Source organism: Lithobates pipiens, unplaced genomic scaffold (assembly GCF_037356315.1).
Source record: "Lithobates pipiens isolate NorthernLeopardFrog02 unplaced genomic scaffold, aLitPip1_a1.2 Scaffold_8, whole genome shotgun sequence".
In the NCBI taxonomy this organism is placed as follows: Eukaryota; Metazoa; Chordata; class Amphibia; order Anura; family Ranidae; genus Lithobates; species Lithobates pipiens.
This window is the reverse complement of record NW_027507903.1, coordinates 669544171-669565719: the sequence shown is the minus strand read 5'-3', so window position 1 is coordinate 669565719 and position 21549 is coordinate 669544171. Positions and strand designations below refer to the sequence as shown.

The 21549-nt window shown below is 46.8% G+C and overlaps 1 protein-coding gene across 1 annotated transcript in view; it reads right to left on the bottom strand.

Moving 5' to 3' along the window:
* The window catches only part of LOC143962515 (uncharacterized), a 189382-nt gene that overhangs the window by 98700 nt on the left and 69133 nt on the right, over window positions 1-21549 (bottom strand). Inside the window, exon 8 of the mRNA XM_077471790.1 lies at window positions 13569-13720. Coding sequence (XP_077327916.1) covers window positions 13569-13720 — 152 coding nt within the window. The remainder of the gene's footprint in view (window positions 1-13568; window positions 13721-21549) is intronic.

Sequence of the window (21549 nt, the reverse complement as noted above, 5' to 3'; positions counted from 1 at the left end):
AGGCTGAAAACCTAGCCGCCGCAGAACGCACACTTGCAACATTAATCGTCGCAAGGCGTATTGGAGCGGGTACCGTCATCCTTAGTGATTAAAGTTTACGTTCCTCTCTATATTACAAACCTAAGTTAATCCTCCTCGGAATCAGAGAATAGGACCCCAAAACGGTTCCAGAGGGCGAGCGAGGGTCCCTCACCCGCCCCCAGACTGGTGCTGGGCTGAGGGTCCTCGCCAACCTCCTTCCCCAGGCCCTTCCTCTTCCATTTTTTTTGTTTTTTTCTTAACCCAGCCCGACTTGGGGGGCTCTCTCCCACTCTAGCCGTCCGACCTCCCACTAGACACCTCCTTGGGGCGCTTATTCACCCCCTTACCCACCTCAGAGGTGTCCATTGGGATACCACCCTCCAGGTCAACCCGCCAACCACCCACCACCTCCGTGGAGGCGGGAGGAGGCATGTGAAGGGCCGCCGGATCCGGAGGCGGACATGGTACATCTGGGGGAGGAGAGGCAGACGGGGAAGGAGAAGAAGAGGGGAAAAGGGAAGGGGAGGCAGGGAGAGGGGAAACAAGGGGGGGAGGGGAAGGGGGGGAACTGGGGGAGGGGGGGATGCTTCTTAACAGAGGGCTTTTTTGGTTTAGCCTGAACCTCTGCTGGATTTCCTACCATCGCTTCATCGGGCACAGAACCGGACGGGGCCGGGGAACCTGCTGACATACCCACCCCTGCAGTACCCGCCCCCCTGCTCACGCCTGGGGGTCTGACCCTTTGAGGGAGGGGGGCACACTCATTCTGTGACCCAGAAGGATTGGCACGCAGCGAGGCATAGTGCAGTCCGCGCTAAGGTGCGTGGGACTGCCACATTTGAAACAGCGATGGGGCTGGCCAGGGTAAAAGACCAGGATCCAGTCTCTCCCTGTAAACGCACTCCCGGGTACATGCGCCACGGTGTTGTTGTGGCGCTTGAGCCGGATCCTGACCAACCAAGCACCTGTCCAGACCCCGCGCTCGTCCAAATTCTTCCTCAACCCTGTCTGGAGCTACCCATACCGCGCCAGCCAGGTTGCGATGTCCTCAGGAGGAAGGGACTCGTTTCTAACCAAGACGGTCACGTTCTTTATCTCCTCCTGCCTCGAAAGAGGTACTACACGGAAACCTTTCCACGGATCTGACTTCCTGATGATCTCGTACAGGCTCAGGAAAAGTTCCATAGAGACCACGGAGGTGAAGCTCACATCGAACTCCTTGCTGTTCGCAGGATGTATGACCGCGAACAAGTCAGAAACCTTGAAGCGTAATCCCAGCAGGTAGTCAATTACTTGACCCCTACTGGGACACGTGGCCGTCCCCTCCCACCTGAGCTGCACCACATTCCGCCTGCACCTCTCCGGACCCCCCGTACCCCTTGACCAAGCCTGTGTCCCCTGGAGCTGTTCCTCAGAGGGGGCCCTGAAGTTCTGGGCACCAAACTGGCCATACAGGGGGCCCAGAGGAACAGAGGAACCTGCCACCTGGGCAAATAAGCGCCCAGCTTTCAGGGCACCTAAGAGGTTTGCCTCTTCCTGCGTGCCCAAGATGGGATTCGGGACTGTGGGGGAAGGGTCAGACCCTCGCTGAGATGAGCCCATGGGCTCTGATGGAGCAGCACACATCCCCCCACTCCCACCCTCTATCCCTCCCCCAACAGGTGCCTTGCTCCCAACCACCTCCGCAGATGGAGACGTAGCCACACCCCCCACAGCGGCGGGGGCTTGAGAGGAAGCCACTTTCCTTCCCCGTGCCATATCCTGCTCCTGCCGCTGGGACCCCTCCAGTTCCCTGATGAAGTCCAAGGCCGGGCATTCTCCCCTTAGTTCCCCCATAGGGGACTCCCCCCAACTTGTCTGTCCACCGGGTAAAGCTCCACTGGAGGATTCCGGGGTACCCAAGGTAGTAGCCACCAGAGGAGCCCCCGAGACCCCCAAAGCCCCTACCTGACCCAGAGGAGCAGGAGACTTGGTTACCGAGGCCCGGGGTGTCCCCACCTCCTCAGTACATTCTTTCACAACCTCCGGGGTCACCGCAAGTGGTACTTCCGGTTCACGGAGGTCAATTCCGGCCGCACCTTCGGAAACAGGAAGTGACACATCCACCTCCCCGCCCCTACCCTCCCTGGTGTCTGCAGAGGATGTTTGTCCAAGGTGTTTTTTCTGAACACAGTCCGCACTTGCCGGCACCTCCCCCTCACTACAAGCGGCCGTGGCGGGGGCCGCCATTACGGCCGGCACCCCTCGCACTGTCTCAGATGCTGCGGGCTCGACCGGGGCCACTGGGGGGCCCGCACAGCATCACCACCCACCAACCTCCGGCCACCGGCCTTCCCCTAGCAAGGACCACCACCAGCTTCCTTCCATGCTGTTCTATCCGACTTGCCTCTCCCCCGGAGCTTCCCTGTGCATCACGGGGTTCCCTACCCGGAACTATCTGCTCCACAGCCTCTGGCTGAGTAGGTGAAACAACAGGGATCCGGGGACCCTCTGCACTTACGGCTCCGGGGGCCACGCTCACTGGGCTGGTCTCCACCTCGGCTGGTCTTCCTCATCCATTGAGATTACTTCCTCCACCGGGGTTCGCAGCTTCTCCTCCGATTCCAGCAACACTCTCTGGTAAGAGCCTCTCCTCCTGACTGCCTGGGATCCTTCCTGGCTCGCTCTCAGGAGTTCTTTTTTTACTTCAGAGAGGAAGCCCCTCTCACCAACACCGCGTTCGCAGAGACCGCCCAGCAGCCGCCATAGGTCTCTGCATTCATGTTTCAGGCCCTCCCGGTACTCCCCCCTTCTGCTACTGGCTGAGCGGTCTCTGTGATTCCGCAGGTCCGCTAGTCTCTCAGACTTTAGCACATAGGCCAATGTGGCCTTCTGCACAAGGGCTTTGATCCTTGACCGATTCTTCTGCATCCTTCCAGGGTCTTCTCCAGGCTGGGCCCAGGTCCAATCCAGCAGCCCAAACTGCGTTTGCAGGAACAACGTCTCCTCCCTGGAGAGGTCTTTCACTCCAGGGGGATGAACCGTGGGCCCAGGCCGGGAAGAGGGCCCCGGACCTGGGCTGGCCAACGCCATCAGCTCCCTCTCCTCCTCCACCTCTCTGGAAGCTCTCACAGTCACAGGACAGGTCAGAGCACGCAGCCAGCACGCACAATCTCCTAACACTGACTGCAAGCTCTATTTAAAAAGAGCAAGATAGCTAGCTATATAGGTGGATATAACAGTGTATACTGCGGTCAGGGCACGCAGACAGCACGCACAATCTCCTACAACTGACTGCAAGCTCTTTTTAAAAAGAGCAATATAGCTAGCTATATAGGTGGATATATTGGTGTATGCTTCGGTCAGGGCACGCAGACAGCACGCACACTCTCCTACAACTGACTGCAAGCTCTATTTAAAAGGAGCAAGATAGCTAGCTATATAGGTGGATATAGCGGTGTATACTGCGGTCAGGGCACGCAGACAGCACACACAATCTCCTACAACTGACTGCAAGCTCTATTTAAAAAGAGCAAGATAGCTAGCTATATAGGTGGATATAGCTGTATATTCTGCGGTCAGGGCACGCAGACAGCACGCACAATCTCCTACAACTGACTGAAAGCTCTATTTAAAAATAGCAAGATAGCTAGCTATATAGGTGGATATAATGGTGTATACTGCACCACAGAAGAGCAAGAATGCAAAATCGACCGATAACGAACAGTGTATACTGTGTTGAAGGTGCACAGAACACCCACTAACTCCTACAGACGCCAACACACTACACAAGGCTGCCGCACTGGCGCACTGGCGGCCTTTAGGCTTGTGCAATTCGTTTCGTAACGAATCGAAATTCGGCCGAATTTTGCATCTTTCGGACATTCGGATGCATCCGAATGTCCGAATAAAAAAAATAACAAATTACAACGAATACGAAAGAAATAAAACAAATGAATTCAAATGAATTCGACATGATTCGACATTATTTCAACTGCATTCGAAATGATTTCAACATGATTCGACATTATTTCAACTGCATTCGAAAATATTTTGTGACCCGAATTTAGGGCCATGTATCTCGGGGTTACTTGGTGCTAGACACTTCAAATTAGATATGTTGTAGTGCTAGTATAATTGTGTTTGCATACCAAATTTGGGGTTTCTAGCTATAAGTGACCCCGAGATATGTGGCCCCAAAATCGGGTCGCAAAATGTCATTTTCTGCTCTAATAACTAATAACATTTTGTAACCCGATTTTGGGGCCACATATCTCGGGGTCATTTATAGCTACCCCACATTTGGTATGCAAACACAATAGTACTAGCACTACAACATATCCAAATTTGGAGTTTCTAGCACCAATTGACCCCGAGATACATGGCCCTAAAGTCGGGTCACAAAATATTTTCGAATGCATTCGAAATGATTTCAACATGATTCGACATTATTTCAACTGCATTCGAAATGACTTTAAAATGATTCGACATTATTTCAACTGCATTCGAAATGATTTCAACATGATTCGACATTATTTCAACTGCATTCGAAAATATTTTGTGACCCGACTTTAGGGCCATGTATCTCGGGGTTACTTGGTGCTAGACACTTCTTCAAATTTGGATATGTTGTAGTGCTAGTATAATTGTGTTTACATACCAAATTTGGGGTTTCTAGCTATAAGTGACCCCGAGATATGTGGCCCCAAAATCGGGTCGCAAAATGTTATTAGTTATTAGAGCAGAGAATGACATTTTGCGACCCGATTTTGAGGCCACATATCTCGGGGTCACTTATAGCTAGAAACCCCACATTTGGTATGCAAACACAATAGTTCTAGCACTAAAACATATCCAAATTTGGAGTTTCTAGCACCAACTGACCCCGAGATACATGGCCCTAAAGTCGGGTCACAAAATATTTTTGAATGTGGTTGAAATAATGTCGAATCATGTTGAAATCATTTCGAATCCGGTAGAAATATATTCGAATTTGGTTGAAATATTTTCGAATGTGGCCGATTTTTCGAATTCGGTAGAAAACTAAACGAAATCCGAAAACAAATTTAAGGAAGTTAACGAATATAACTAAACGAAATTAATGAATTAACTAATTAAAACAAAACGAAACTAAACAAATTTTTTCCTTTTGCACATGTCTAGCGGCCTTATATAGTGTGGGGCGTGTACTACACAGCCTGAGCTATGATTGGCCACAGGCATCCTGCCTGTGGCCAATCATGGCTCTCCTCGCTTCATGAGCTAGCAATGCACTGCAATGGCACAGTGCATTGTGGGCCTTGAGCGCCACACAAATTTGGCGCGAACGGCCCATAATGATCGCATTCGCCGAATGGGCGAACAGCCGATGTTCAAATTGAACGTATGTTCGACTCGATCACGAAGCTCATCCCTATGAAGGACATTGCAAGCAGGAAGGGTGAAGGTTTAAGGGTGATAAAAAGGAGCATGTAATCCTATGACAGGCAGAAATGGATTTTTGAAGCCTGAACGTACATGTAACCATTTCTCATGCATGTACAATAAATGTCTTAACTTGAATCGAGAGACGGTCTGAGAATGCAGATTATTCTCCACCAACACCCCCCCCTTACTTTCCTCAGACCAGCAGACATTCATACACACACACAGCAGTGTGTGTCTCTCGAGCTTGGCTCCTCCTCCTCTGTGGATGTAAACAGAGAAGAGGGGGAGTCGGCTTTGTTCCGCTCCGCACTAAGGGACACAGCCGCAGTGCGGGACAGTGCGGCGGGTGTTTTTAGCGGTGGCGCTACCCACGGGTGTCACCCCTCTGGCAGGTGTCACCCGGGTGAAGCCCGCACCTGCCTAGCAATGCCACTGGTCTCTTCCTAGGAAGGCCCTGGAGAGGAGGGTTGTTGAATCTGGCCTTGAGGGATTACCCAGGCCCTGTTATGAGGGAGCAAATCCTTTTAAAGTTTCCAGATTTGGCCTGGCTCTTGTTCCATGGCTGACTCTAAGTTAGTTGAAGCATCGGTCTGCGGAGAACCCTGGTTGTGCGAGAGTGGAGTGTGACGTGTGGACCATTTCTTGCTTCAGTGCCCCTTCAAATAGAAGTCTATAAGCGGGTGGGTGGGGCTCTGGGTGTCCCTTTCCTTTCCCGCTTGAGTTATGCGGAGTGGTCACACGGGTCTTTTGAGAAACATCAGGATTTTGATTTTGAGACACTTTTTCTAGTTAGCCTGGTAGTCCGTTACTTCATGCAGGATGCACAGTGTCAGGTTTCCACTTATAAAAAAAAGTCCTTCCTGTTGAGGTGTTGGTTCACAACTAGGGATGAGCTTGGTGTCCGAGTCAAATGCATGTTCAACTCGAACACAGGCTGTTCACCCATTCGGCGAAGCCAGAACTCTGTGGGCCGTTCGTGCCAAATTCGCGTGGCGCTCACAGCCCACAATGCACTGCGCCATCACAGTGCATTTCTGGCTCATGATTGGCCAAACATGCACTGTAACCCCGCATGCTTGGCCAATCACAGCGCCGGCAGCGAGGAGAGCCATGATTGGCCACAGGCAGGATGCCTGTGGCCAATTATAGCTCAGGCTGTGTAGTACACACCCCCCACTAAATAAGGTCACCAGCGTGGCGGCCTTGTGTTGTGTTCCGGCGTCTGCAGGAGTTAGTGGGTGTTGTCTGTGTGCCTTCAGCGCAGTATACACCTGTATCTACATATATTGCTATATTGCTCTTCTCTAATTGAGCCATCAGCCATCTGCAGGAGTTTGTGGGTGTTGTCTGTGTGCCTTCAGCGCAGTATACACCTGTATCTACCTATATTGCTCTTCTCTAATTGAGCCATCAGCTATCTTCAGGAGTTAGTGGGTGTTGTGTGCCTCCAGCACAGCACAATATACAGCGGTAAATACCCTTTAATTGCTGGTGTTCTATAATAAAGGCATCTGCAGGAGTTAGTGGGTGTTGTGTGCCTCCAGCACAGCACAGTATACACTGTTATCTACCCTTTAATTGCTGGTGTTCTATAATAAAGGCATCTGCAGGAGTTAGTGGGTGTTGTGTGCCTCCAGCACAGCACAATATACACCTGTATCTACCCTTTATTGCTGGTGTTCTAAAACAAAGGCATCTGCAGGAGTTAGTGGGTGTTTTGTGCCTCCAGCACAATATACACTACCCAATTGCTGGTTTTCCCATCTCCCTTCAGGCCATTACCATGTCTGGAAGGCCAACAAGGAGAGGCAGACAGGCACGAGCCAATAAAAGAGGGCAACAGGCTCTGTGTCTAGAGACACCAGTGCTGGTCGTGGACGTGGTGCATCGTCATCAGCACGTGGCCATGGGACACGCTTGTCCTTATTTTCGACAGCTGGACGTATTGAGCCACATCATGCCGAAGACTTGATAGAGTGGATGACCAAGCCCTCTTCATTCTCCTCATCCTCTCTCACCCAGACTCAGAGTACTAGCAAAGCAGCTGTCAATGCATCCTCTTCCTTCGTCTCAATGTCATCATCAGTGACTCCTTCCCTAGACCCACCACGTCCTCCTGAGGAGTCCCCCAAACTCTTTGAACACAGTGTTGGGTACATGCTCCAGGAGGATGCCCAGTGTTTTGTAGGCTCTGATGATGATACTCAGCTAGAGGAAGGCAGTAGCGTGAGCGCAGAGAGAGGGGATGCTCAAGAAGGACAGCAATCTAGCAGTCATGTTCCACAAGCTGCAGCATACTGCCAGGTTTGCTCTAGTGATGAAGAGGTAGGGGATGATGAGGGCATTGACTCCACGTGGGTACCTGGTAGGAGAGAGGAAGCACATCTCCAACGAGGCAGGATTCCCTCCGGGGGCCAGCTTAGGGGCAGCACAATGACTCAATCACACTGCAGAGCTCCGCCTGTGCAGGGCATTGCCTCTGCGCATTATTCTAAAAGCTCTTTGGTGTGGGCATTTTTTAAAATGAATGCATCAGATCGCACCGCTGCTATTTGCAACATATGTCTCAAGCGTATCTCGCTTGGCCAAAACATCAGCCGTTTGGGCACCACATGCTTGACCAGACATATGTTGACCTGCCATGCAGCTCGTTGGCAAGCTTACCTCAAGGACCCACACCAAAGAACAAAGCGGACCTCTCCTTGCTCCTCATCAGCTGGGATCTCCAACCCCCCTAGACCTTCAGTCCTTTCTGAAACCTGTACTGAGAGCAATGAAGGTGTAGAATTAGGTGTGTCACAGCCAAGTGCTTGCGGGCACTCTGCTAGCAGTACACCCACGTCTGATTGTTGCAGGCAAATATCCCTGCCCCAGCTGCTGGACCGTAGAAAGAAGTTCACTCCCAGCCATCCACATGCCCAGCGGTTGAATGCTAGCATGGCTAAATTGCTAGCAATTCAACTGCTGCCTTTTCAGTTGGTAGACTCGGCCCCCTTCCGTGAGTTTGTACAATGTGTGGTTTCTCAGTGGCAGGTCCCCAAACGCCACTTTTTCTCATGGAAGGCGATTCTGGCTCTCTACCGGCATGTGGAAGGAAATGTCCTTGCCTCGCTGGACAGGGTGTTCATCGGTAAGGTGCATATTACCACCGACTCATGGTCGGGGACATTACCTGTTTTTCATGGCCCATTGGGTCACTCTTCTGGCACTCTTCTGGCAGCTGGGAAGGATGCAGGACAAGGTGCAGTAGTGTTGGAGGTTGTTCCGCCACCACGCCTCCAAAATGCTACTACTGGTTGTGACACACCTCTCTCCTCCATCCCCTCCTCTTCTTCTTCCTCCATGGCCTCTTCCAGTGCTCTGTCCTCAGAACCAGTTGTGCTCCATAGGTATTCAAGGGGCTATGCAAGCACGCAGGCAAAACAATGCTATGCCGTGCTTGTGCTGGTTTTTTTGGGGGACAGGAGCCACATTGGGGCAGAGATTTTGTCAGCTCTGCAGGGGCAGGCCAAGAGGTGGTTGACGCCATGCCAGCTTAAGCCAGGATTGGTGGTTTGTGACAATGGCACCAACCTCCTCTCCGCCCTCTGACAGGGACAACTGATCCATGTGCCCTGTGTGGCTCACGTCCTTAACCTGGTGGTGCAGCGGTTCTTGGGCAGCTACCCAGGCTTACAGGATGTCCTGAAGCAGGCTAGGAAAGTCTGTATGCATTTCTGCCAATCATGTAATGCCTGTGCTCGGCTGGCTGAGCTCCAAAAGGAGTGGAACCTGCCCAAGAACCGCCTTATATGTGCTATGCCCACCAGGTGGAACTCAACATTGGCCATGCTGCAGAGGCTGCACATGCAGCACAAGGCCATCAATGAGTACCTGTGTGACTACAGGACAGGGTCAGGGGAGCTCATTTTTTTCTCACCACGCCAGTGGGGCATGATCAGGGATGCATGCACTGTCCTGTCACCATTTGAAGAGGCCACAAGGATGGTGAGCAGTGACAGTGCATGCATCAGTGACACTATATCTTGTCCACCTGTTGGAGCATATGCTGCATGGAATAATGGACAGGGAACTTGAGGCAGAACAGAGGCAGGAAGAGGAGGACTTCCTTGCCTCTCAAGGCCCCCTTTATCCAGACAGTGTTCCTGCTGTCCCACCCATCACACAGGAAGAGGACAAGGAGGAGAAGGAGGATGATTGTGTCAGCATGGAGGTGGAGCCTGGCACTCAGCATCAGCAGCAGCAGTCTTGTGGGGATGATTTACAGTCCCAAGAAACCCGTGGACTTGTACGTGGCTGGAAGGAGGTAGCTGCGGATCATGTTGTCCTTAGTGACCCAGAGGACTCCGGACTGAATGCCTCAGCTAACCTACACTGCATGGCCGCCCTGATCCTGCAAAGCCTGCGGAAGTATTCTCGTATTCTTCGGATCAAGGAGAGGGACCATTACTGGCTGGCCACTCTCCTTGATCCATGGTACAAGGGTAAGGTTGTGGACCTTATCTTGCCATCGCAGAGGATGAGAGGATGAGACATCTCCGGGAGGCCTTGCAGAAATGTCTGTGCAATGCGTTCCCAGAGACTGGGAGGTTACAAACTCCTGGTCCTGGACAACGTGTTGCTGTGGCATCGGTCAGAAGGAGCGGTGGAGAAGGTGGCCGTCTGCCCGATGCGTTCAGACAATTTTTTAGTCTGCCGCCCCAAGGTATGATCGGTTCCAGCAACCATCGCCAGTGTCTGATTTACATGGTGCAGGAATACCTAGGGGCAAGGTCAGACTTGGACACCTTTCCCACTGAAAATCCTCTGGCTTACTGGGTCTTGAGGATGAATCACTGGCCAGAGATTGCACGTATGCAATTGAACTACTGACCTGTCCTGCATCCAGCGTTCTTGAACGCACCTTCACTGCTGCTGGTGGCTTTGTAACTGATCACAGGGTGCACCTGTCCACCGACTCGGTTGATCGACTGACCTTCATAAAGATGAATCAGTCTTGGATCACCACCAGCTACCAAGCACCTGAAGCTGATGTAACCGAATAATTTTTTTTGAATTATCACATCCCTTCAAGACTGCCTATGCTGATGCTGAGTGACTGTCCTGTTATGTTGACTGTCTATCCTCTTCCTCCTCCGCTGCTATCTTGTAAGAACATTTTTGGTTCTCGGTGATGACACCAGCCCAATTTTTCAGCCCCTGTTTAACAGGGGCGTGTAATTACAATTTTTGATGCAATGCTTTGCAACAGGGCTCATTCCTGCACTACAAATAGAGTATATGGGAGAGGTTGCAGTGTCGTGGCACCAGCACCAGTGCCTAAGGCACAATTTTTCAGCCCCTGTTTAACAGTGGCGTGTATTTACAATTTTTGATGCAATGCTTTGCAGCAGTGCTCATTCCTGCACTCCAACTAGAGTATCTGGGAGAGGTTGCAGTGTTGTGGCACCAGCAAGCAGTGCCTAAGGCCCAATTTTTCAGTCCCTGTTTAACAGGGGCCTGTAATTACAATTCTTGATATAATATTTCACAGCAGGGCCCGTTCCTGCGCCTACCGAGAGTAACTGTTGTGGCACCAGCACCACTACCATCACCACCACCACCAAAGGCCCTATTTTTCTACCACCGTTCAACAATGGCATGTAATTACAATTCTTAATATAATTGTTCACAGCAGGGCATTCCAGCACCCACCAAGAGTCATTTTGAGGGCTTAAAATGTTGTGGCAACACCAACACCTTAGGCGCAAATTTCTGCAGAGCATATAGGGCAGGCCCCTACTTTCAAACATCCAACTTACAAACGTCTACTACTTGCAAACGGAAGGAGACAACAGGAAGTGAGATGAAAAAAGACGGACAGCAAAACAAATTATACAGGGGTGATAACCCTTCCCTATGTTTTCCAAAAAGCTTAAAAAAAGATTTTTTGACTGGAGCTACACTTTAAAAATGTACCAGTTCAAGATTACAAACAGATTCTACTTAACACAACAAACCTACACAGTGCCTGTCTTGTTTGCACCGCCTATATACTCCTGTTCTGAGTACATAGGGTCTGGGGGCCCTACGCCTTTCCTTTTTTTAATATGGGTACGGGGTTCCCCTTTATATCCACACAAGACCCAACGTGGCTGGTAATGGGCAGGGGGGCTAGGAATACCATTTTCTCAATGATTTTCATCCATATTGCCGGAACCAGATATTACATTAAAACCGTAAGCAGTTTTAAATGACTTTTTTTCTGTTAAATGTCATTTTGTGCAGGGACTGTTCTAAATACGGGAAACACGTGCCACTTCACAGGCATACTATAGACACCCCCCAGGCATGATATTTAAAGGAATATTTCACTTTTTTCACTTTAATTGTCATTAAAATCAGTGTTCCCGAAAAAACATCAGTTTTTTAAAACATTTTAGGCATTGACCCATGTCCCCTGGGGCAGGAGCCAGGTCCCCAACCCCTTTTTAGGACAATATCTTGCATATTAGCCATTAAAATTAACACTTTTTATTTTGAACGTTCGAGTCCCATAGACTTCAATGGGGTTCTAAAGTTCGCACAAATTTTCGGTCCGTTCGAAAGTTCTGGTGCGAACCGAACCGGGGGGTGTTCGGCTCATCCCTATTCACAACATTCTGGGTGAAGTTGGGAAGATTCAGGGTCTTGAGAAGAACAGGTGGCACCCAGGGGCCTGGACAAAAGCACGGAGGAATGTCAGCTCCCCTTAGCTGCTGCCTGTCAGTCTCTGGGTGTGTGGCTTTTCTTTCTGTCCTTTCACGCCCCCTACATTTTATAAGATCAGATTTAAAAAAGGCTGCATGCATGGGATAAATGTGTAATTGTTTCTTGCCCCCCCCCCCCCCCCCCAGTTACACACTGTTATTATTATACATTTACATAGCTCTAACATATACCGCAGGAAAGGAGCTTACACTCTAATGTCCCCCCACGGTCACACACTATTATTATACAAATTGGATAACGTTTCATGGATGTGAAATTTCCTACACAACTGACAATGTGATAATACGGAGACATTTAGGACTCTGGACATGTTTTGTGCCATTGTAATTTTCATTTACCCAATCAAAGAAATGTGTTCCTGTTCAATATTGTATAGAAATGCATAAGACCCCCGTCCCATCATTAGCTGACATTTTGTTTTTAATCTTCTGATCTCAACACAATGAGGTCATATTTTGCTCCTTATATAAGTTTCATCATCAGGTACAGCTTCTTTCTGATAGGCTCTGAGAAAGGGCAAGGGGAATATGAAAGGACATGCAAAGGAATACAACGGAAGTCACCAAATGCCCGCAGGAGATAAAATGACGTAAAATTTTGAGCTGCCAAAATATTCCAAATAAGGGAGCAGCAAAAGAAAGCATGCCAGACCAAATTCATAAAGGAGTCCAAAACAAGACAACTAACATGTTTTGAGGAAACACCTCCTTCACCCACCTTCATCTGGGCTACAAGACACATACAAGTACACAGCAATATGAAAATTGTAAATCAAAAAATGGTGGAATCAATATCCATACATAGAGCCTAAAACCAATACGTTATGAAGAAGACCAAAAAATGTTTTGCATGTACAGTAAATACCAAATTAATTTGTGTAATTTGGTACATATATGCATAAGATCCATTTTTTTTAACTTTCAATATTCATACTTTTATATTAGTACTTGAATTGCAGCCCTGATAAAGGGGGAGAGTGTTTTTTCCCCCGAAACTTGTTGGTTGTCTGGGTCATTAAAGCTTTTTTGGGCTCCTTCACAAATTTGGCCTGGTGCTTCGTCTTCAGGTTTAAGCTCTGGGTGACATTCCCGGGGGCCCATTGGAGGGTAGCCCAGGTTGCATGTGAGCCGGGAAGCTTTTCAAATGATTGTGATCCTTCCCTTTACTACTCTGCATCAATAAGTATTGAAGACCCCCCGTCTCTTGGATTTATCCTCCTACAAAATTCTAAATATCTGCATCAAGCAAACCATTGTTATCTGTGATGTATTTTGCTTCATATTAATTGGTTAATCCATTAGAGGAAATTGTGTTGCTTCTAAGAGGAGGCCACATGGGAAGGTCATACTCGAGCCTCTTTATTTCTCCATTGTGGTGCTCACCACTCTTACCATCTCATCCTCCCCATTAATGATCACCAAATGAGCCTTGTTTTTCTCACAGTCTTCCTTGGCAAAATTCAGTGGTTCCGCTTTTGTGGACTTGTAGTAACAGCTGAGACCATAATGCTTCCAGGACTTATCACACAATGGTTGAGCAGAGCCTGAGAAAAAGAAAGAGAGGGGGAAGGCAAAAATAATCTCAGACTATCGGGGACTTTTCCCATTCTATAAACTTTTTATTAAAGGAAAACGCAATGCAATCAAATGTTAATTATTAACATGACTGTGCCACATATATGCTATGTGGTGGAAAGTTTTTGGACACCCGACCATTACACCTATATGCACTTGTTGTAAATCCCTTTTCGCCATGGCCATATGGAGGTGGCCTCAATAATTTTGATTAGGCTTAAAACAAGATTTGAAGGTGTCTGTGGTGATTTGTGTCCATTTGTAAGGTCGGGTATTAGGGTTGTCACCTCATCCCTTTAAAGAGGAAGTAAACCCTGATGAGTTTACTTCCTCTTTCATTCCCTGCAAAGGCATAGCATAATGGACTACTATGCATCGCATAGTAGTCCATTATGAGTCACTTACCTGACACAGGAGCCAGCGAAGTCACCGCTGTCCCCTGTAGTTCCGAGCGTCCATCTTCTTGGTGGGTCTCCGTGGGTCTCGCTGCTCCGGCACTGTGATTCACCGAAGCAGCGATGACGTCACTCCCGCGCATGCGCACGGGAGATGAGACGCGCGGCATTGCGCGGCATCTTCGCCTTCGACGATGCCCCGCTCAGTGCGCCTGCATGCCGCTGTCTACGGCGTATGCGCTGTAGATAGCGGTGCCCGTCTTCGGGCAAATATCTCCTAAACCGTATAGGTTTGAGAGATATTTCTTGGACCTACAGGTAAGCCTTAATCTAGGCTTACCTGTAGGTCAAAGTGGTTTGTAAGGGTTTACAACCACTTTAAAACCGAAAACATATTAATTACACGGGTTCTGTGGCTGATTAAGGTGATAATTAAACTCACTTGGTGCCTTACCTGCATGAAATTAGCCTCAGAACCCGTGTAATTCATATGTGTTCGGGTTTAAAGGGGTGAGATGGCAACTCTATCAGGTACTGATGTTGCATGAGAAGACCTGGATCACAATCAGTATTCAAAGGTGCTCAGCAGGGTGGAATTCAGGGCTTTGTGCAGGACACGCAAGTTCCTCCGTATCAAAATGGTCACACCATGCCTATTTGATGCTGGCTTTGTACACAGAGGCACCGTCATGATGGAACAGGAAAGGGTTTCCTTAACTACTTCCTATCCGGGACAATTCTCGCACTTTGCTCCTACATGTAAAAAATCATAATTTTTTTAGAAAATGACTCAGAACCCCCAAACATTATATATGTTTTTTAAGCAAAGACCCTAGGGAATCAAATGGCGGTTGTTGCAACTATTTATATCCCCACTCAAAGTCCATGATGTCATGTGACGTACTGCCGGTGGGAAATGGTTAACCACTTCCAGCCCAAGGATGTCATATGACATCTTTTACTTTCAGTGGTGATATCTGAATGATGCCTGCAGTTGCAGGCATCATTCAGATATCTTCTTTTTCAGCTGGTGATTCTGTGCACCGTAAGAATGAAGATAGCGGCAGTTCAGCTACTTGAGCGTTCTTCCAGGTGGTGGGAGGGGACACCCCTCCCCTTTCCGCCACCCTCCGGTGGTTCTCCAGACTCTCCCGTGCCATCGTGGACCCGTAGAAAGAATCTGCCACCGCCAGATGAAGAGCATAGAGATGGTCACCAGTCATCTCTTTAACCGTCGAAAGGCCCGGAAACCATCAGAACTGAAATTATTTTTTTTCAGGTTTTAATGCTTTCCAGTCTGGAGGAGAGATGTGGGGTCTTATAGACCCCACATTTCTCCATAAAGAAGACCTGTCTCACACCATTCCTATTGTAAGGAATGTTTACATTCCTTGTAATAGAAATAAAATACAAAATTAAAGAGAAAGTGTAAAAATTAAAAAGATTACAGTAAAATAAACAATAAAAATTTAAAGCACCTCATCCCCGTGTGCTCACACACAGAAGCGAACGTGCATTTAAGTCCCGCCCACATATATATCGCCGTGTGCGTTAGAGCGAGAGCGATAATTCTAGCACTAGACCTCCTCTGTAAATCAAAACATGTAACCTGTAAAAAAAATGAAAGCATCACCTATGGAGATTTTAAAGTACCAAAGTTTGGCACCATTCCACGAGTGTGCGCAATTACTCGGCGCAACATCATCTTTCACATTATACAAAAAGACATTGGACGAAAACGAATGCACATGTCTACTACATACTGTTGTATAGCGTAATATAGCATAGTAAAGCACTTTAAATCACTATATGGCACTGGGTCGCATAGTATAGCACCATATCTGACCAGGAACAAGGATTATACAATGCATTATGGGTTCAGACACAAAATTACAGACATTCCATTTGTCTGAATTTCGGGTAATTTTGTTATCGTTTTAACAAATGTGCAGAATCCAAAAACCGAAAGATCCAATATAAACAAATGCTTTATTTTCGTTTTCGTTGTGACAGCAGTTTGATATAGATAGGAGATTCGACATGACGCTGACAATAGCGATCTGTGTCCATCAAACCTGTGGACTAAAATGTGCCTAACCTTAGCTCTATTAGTCCAAGATTATTCTACATAGAGAGAAAAGATTCGACATAGAGAGAAGATATTCGGCATAGAGAGAAAAGATTCGACATAGAGAGAAAAGATTCGACATAGAGAGAAAAGATTCGACATAGGAAAGATTCGACATAGAGAGAAAAGATTTGACATAGAGAGAAAAGATTCGACATAGAGAGAAAAGATTCGACATAGAGAGAAAAGATTCGGCATAGAGAAAAGATTCGACATAGGAAAGATTCGACATAGAGAGAAAAGATTCGACATAGAGAGAAAATATTCGGCATAGAGAGAAAAGATTCGACATAGAGAGAAAATATTCGGCATAGAGAGAAAAGATTCGACATAGAGAGAAAAGATTCGACATAGAGAGAAAAGACTTGACATAGAGAGAAAAGATTAGACATAGAGAGAAAAGACTTGACATAGAGAGAAAAGATTCGACATAGAGAGAAAATATTCGGCATAGAGAGAAAAGATTCGACATAGAGAGAAAAGATTCGACATAGGAAAGATTCGACATAGAGAGAAAATATTCGACATAGAGAGAAAATATTCGACATAGAGAGAAAAGACTTGACATAGAGAGAAAAGATTCGACATAGAGAGAAAAGATTCGACATAGAGAGAAAAGGTTCAACATTATAGAGACAATAGCAAAAAAGGTTGAATGTGCCTAACCTAACTCTATTAGTCCAAGATTATTCTACATACAGAGAAAAGATTTGACATGAAGATTCGACTAAGCAGTTGCCGCCAGCGGACATTTATGGTCAAATGCTCCGCCCATAGGCTATAAAAGAATTCTAATGTTGGTTGACTAGTAATAATAATTAATAAATATAATTATTACTAGTGTCATACAACATTAGAATTCTACTATAGCTTGTAGGCGGAACATTTGACCGGAAATGTACGATTGCGGCGTTGTTCAGTTTAGCTGCTCCGTCAAATCTTCTTAGAACATTCGACAGACACAAGCCTTCAATGAAAGATTCAACCTTAATGATTTCGGATTTTCGGAAAAATTCATTTTTTAACTAAACAAAATAAATAAAAACGAATTTCGGGAGTAACTAAATAAATGTATTTTTCAGACGAAAATCAAATCCCGAAACAAAATATTTCAGTGTGCACATGTCTAGTATACAGTGCTTTACTCTTCTATAATGTATAACCGCTTCCCACCCGGCCAATGCACATATACGGCCGGATGGGAGCCGTCTACTTCTGATAGGACGTTCAGGAACGTCCTTCAGAAGGAGCGGGATCTCGCGCGCGCGTGCCCGCGCAGCGGCGCGATCCCGATGTGCTTGTGTCACCCGGACACGGCGCATTTCAGATCGGCAGGAGGGCTATGTGATTGGCCCTCCTGATCACATGACGGCCGTGTCCAATCACGGCCGTCATGTGATGTAAACAAACAGCTGGTTGCTAGGCAATCGGCTCCTCCTCTCCTCACACAGAAGTCATCGCTGAGGAGAGCAGATCGCTGCAGCCGGCTGATGCTCAGTGGGTATGAGCTGTTTTTTACAGCTTTTTACTAACTGATCACCAGTCTAGTGTAAACACACAACACACCACACAGTATAAACACACCACACAGTATAAACACAGTCCCCACATATGTCCCCAAAACATACATGTCCCCAAATAATAAAAACACATGTCCCTAATAATAAAGACATGTCCCCCACATATGTCCCACTAAAATCACATGTCCCAATGATTATCTGCACACATATGTACGTGATCACCTGCACACATATGTACATGATCATTTGCGTACATATGTCCGTGATCACACAAACCAATTATTATACACTTAACGGAATTTTTTTTACCAAAAACATGTAGCAGAATACATTTTGGCTTAAATTTATGACAAAATTTGATTTTATTGGATTTCTTTTAAAATAGAAAAAAATAAAATATAGTTTTTTTTCCAAATTTCAGCTTTTTTCCGCTTATATTGCAAAAAAAAAAAAAAACGGAGTTGTGAATAAATACCACCGAAATAAAGCTCTATTTGTGCGAACAAAATGCTAAAAATTTCATTTGGGTACAGTGTAGCACGACCGCGCAATTGTCACTGAAAGCGCTAGAGCGATGAAAGCTGAAAATTGGGCTGGGAAGGAAGGGGGGCGAAAGTGCCCTGTATTGTAGTGGTTACATACCTGTACTCATTTAGGCCCCATACACACTGGAAATGATAAAAACGTCTTTAGCTGTAGAATGTGGCTTTAAAAATGCAAGTTTTGCCATTTTTTTTTTGCATTTTTCAAACCCACTAGCTCTGGTTTTTCCAGCCAGAAAACGCCCTGACAAAATATCCTAATAACAGCCTATGTGGGCATGGACACATGGGATAACATGCTGGGGAGTTTACTGGCTGCTGAAATAAGCGCCTGAAGCCAAAAACAGCCGCTTTACATCCCGTGTGCATGAGGCCTAAATCAAAGTGCTATTATGTAGACGGCAGTGTGGTGGGCTACATACCACTGTGTTCTTCTCATGTTCACACTTCCATAAATCTACCTGTCCTTCTTTGGACTCTTTATCTTTATTATCGTGAAGTGCGCTGATTGGCTGGCCTTAATGCCTTTTTCAGCTTTTTTTTTGTTTTTTATTTAAGTCTTTTTCCTTTCATTTAGACCGGGTTCACATATGTTTGGTCCAGTTTTGACAGCGGGATTTTAGCCCCCTCCGGTGTGACTTTGTTCATCAGTTCAGGTGCGAATTGTCAGCGCATGACAATGGAAATCGCACCTGAACCATGCTCAAAATTGTAATGGACTCTTTTTAAAAATGTGCTGCAGTCGGCCCGCACATATGTGAACCGGCTCCATTGAAAAGGCTGCAGGTTCACATGTCACGCGAATCAGATGCAGTTCAAAAGGCTTCCAATTCACATATATGTGAACCGGGTCTTAATGTTTCTCTTATAATATATATATATATATATATATATATATATATATATATATATATATATATATATATATATAGTATCTCACAAAAGTGAGTACACCCCTTACATTTTTGTGGAACCTGTCCTGTTATACCGCTGTATGGTCTTGGCCACCGTGCTGCGGTTCAGTTTCAGGGTCTTGACAATCTTCTTATAGCCTAGGCCAGTGATGGTGAACCTTGGCATCCCAGATGTTTTGGAACTACATTTTCCATGATGCTCAACTACACTGCAGAGTGTCTGATTATCATGGGAAATGTAGTTCCAAAACATCTGGGGTGACAAGGTTCGCCATCACTGGTCTAGGCCATCTTTATGTAGAGCAACAATTCTTTTTTTCAGACCCTCAGAGAGTTCTTTGCCAGGAGGAGCCATGTTGAACTTCCGGTGACCAGTATAAGGCTGGATTCACACTATATTACCAAAAGTATTGGGACACCTGCCTTTAGACGCACATTAACTTTAATGGCACCCCAGTCTTATGCCCCGTACAGACAATCGGACATTCCGACAACAAAATCCATGGGATTTTTTCCGACGGATTTTGGCTCAAACTTGTCTTGCATACACATGGTCACACAAAGTTGTTGGAAATTCCGATCGTGAAGAACGCAATGACATACAACACGCACAACAGGACTATAAAGAGGAAGTTCAATAGCCAGTAGCCAATAGCTTCCGTCTCGTAATTTATTCTGAACATGCGTGGCCCTTTGTGCGTCGGAACTTGTCTACATGAATTTACGCGATCGGATTTTGTTGTCGGAAAATTTTAGATCCAGCTCTCAAACTTTGTGTTTCGGAAATTCCGATGGAAAAAGTCAGATGGAGCCCACACACATCTGAATTTCCGACAGTGAGCTCCGATCACACATTTTCCGTCAGAAAGTCCGACCGTTTGTACGGATCATAATTTCGTAGGGTTCAATACTGAGTTGGCCCACCCTTTGCAGCTATAACAGCTTCAACTCTTCTGGGAAGGCCGTCCACAAGGTTTAGGAGATGTGTCTATGGGAATGTTTGACATTTAGTAGTGTGTCTACGGGAATGTTGGATGAGAAGGCCTGGCTTGCAGTCTCCGCTCTAATTCACCCCAAAGGTGTTCTATCGGGTTGAGGTCAGGACTCTGTGCAGGTCAGTCAAGTTCTTCCACCCCAAACTCGCTCATCCGTGTATTTATGGACCTTGCTTTGTGCACTGGTCCAAATCATTTGGTGGAGGGGGGATTATGGTGTGGGGTTGTTTTTCAAGGGTTGGGTTTGGCCCTTTAGTTCCAGTGAAGGGAACTCTTAAGGCGTCAGCATACCAGGACATTTCGGACAATTTCATGTTCCCAACTTTGTGAGAACAGTTTGGGGATGATCCCTTCCTGTTCCAACATGACTGCGCACCAGTGCACAAAGCAAGGCCCATAAAGACATGGAGGAGCGAGTTTGGGGTGGAGGAACTTGACTTGCCTGCACAGAGTTCTGAGGTTTAGGAAGGTGCCTATGGGAAGGTATGACCATTGTTCCAGAAGCACATTTGTGAGGTCAGGCAATGATGTTGGAGAGAAGATCTGGCTCGCAGTCTCCGCTCTAATTCATCCCTGAGTCCTGACCTCAACCCAATAGGACACCTTTGGGATGAATTAGAGTGCAGACTGCAAGCCAGGCCTTCTCGTTTAACATCAGTGCCTGACCTCACAAATGCGCTTCTGGAAGAAAGGTCAAACATTCCCATAGACACAGTCCTAAACCTTGTGGACGGCCTTCCCAGGCTGAGTTAAAGCTGTTGTTATAGATGTAAAGGGCGGGGCCAACTCAATATTGAACCCTACGGACTTATGCTCCGTACACACGGTCGGACTTTCCGAGGGAAAATGTGTGATCGGAGCTTGTTAATCAGAAATTCAGACCATGTGTAGGCTCCATCGGACTTTTGGGTGGGCCAACCCAATATTGAACCCTACAGACGAAGACTGGGATGCCATTAAAGTTCATGTGCGTGTAAAGGCAGGTGTCCCAATACTTTTGGTAGTATAGTGTATGTACTATATATATGTACAGTATCACACAAAAGTGACAGAGTGTATATATGTATATACTATATATATATGCACATATATGAGTGTATTTATCCTCTGACACCTCACTATGTTATGTGTTAATGGAGACAAGATCCCGTTCATTGATGGTTGAATGTCCTACTGGGGTGCACGCTTATGCCACGTACACACAATAGGATTTTCCGACAACAAAATCCTGGATTTATTTCAAACTTGTCTTGCATACACGCGGTCACACAACTGTTGTCGGAAATTCCGATCACCAAGAACGC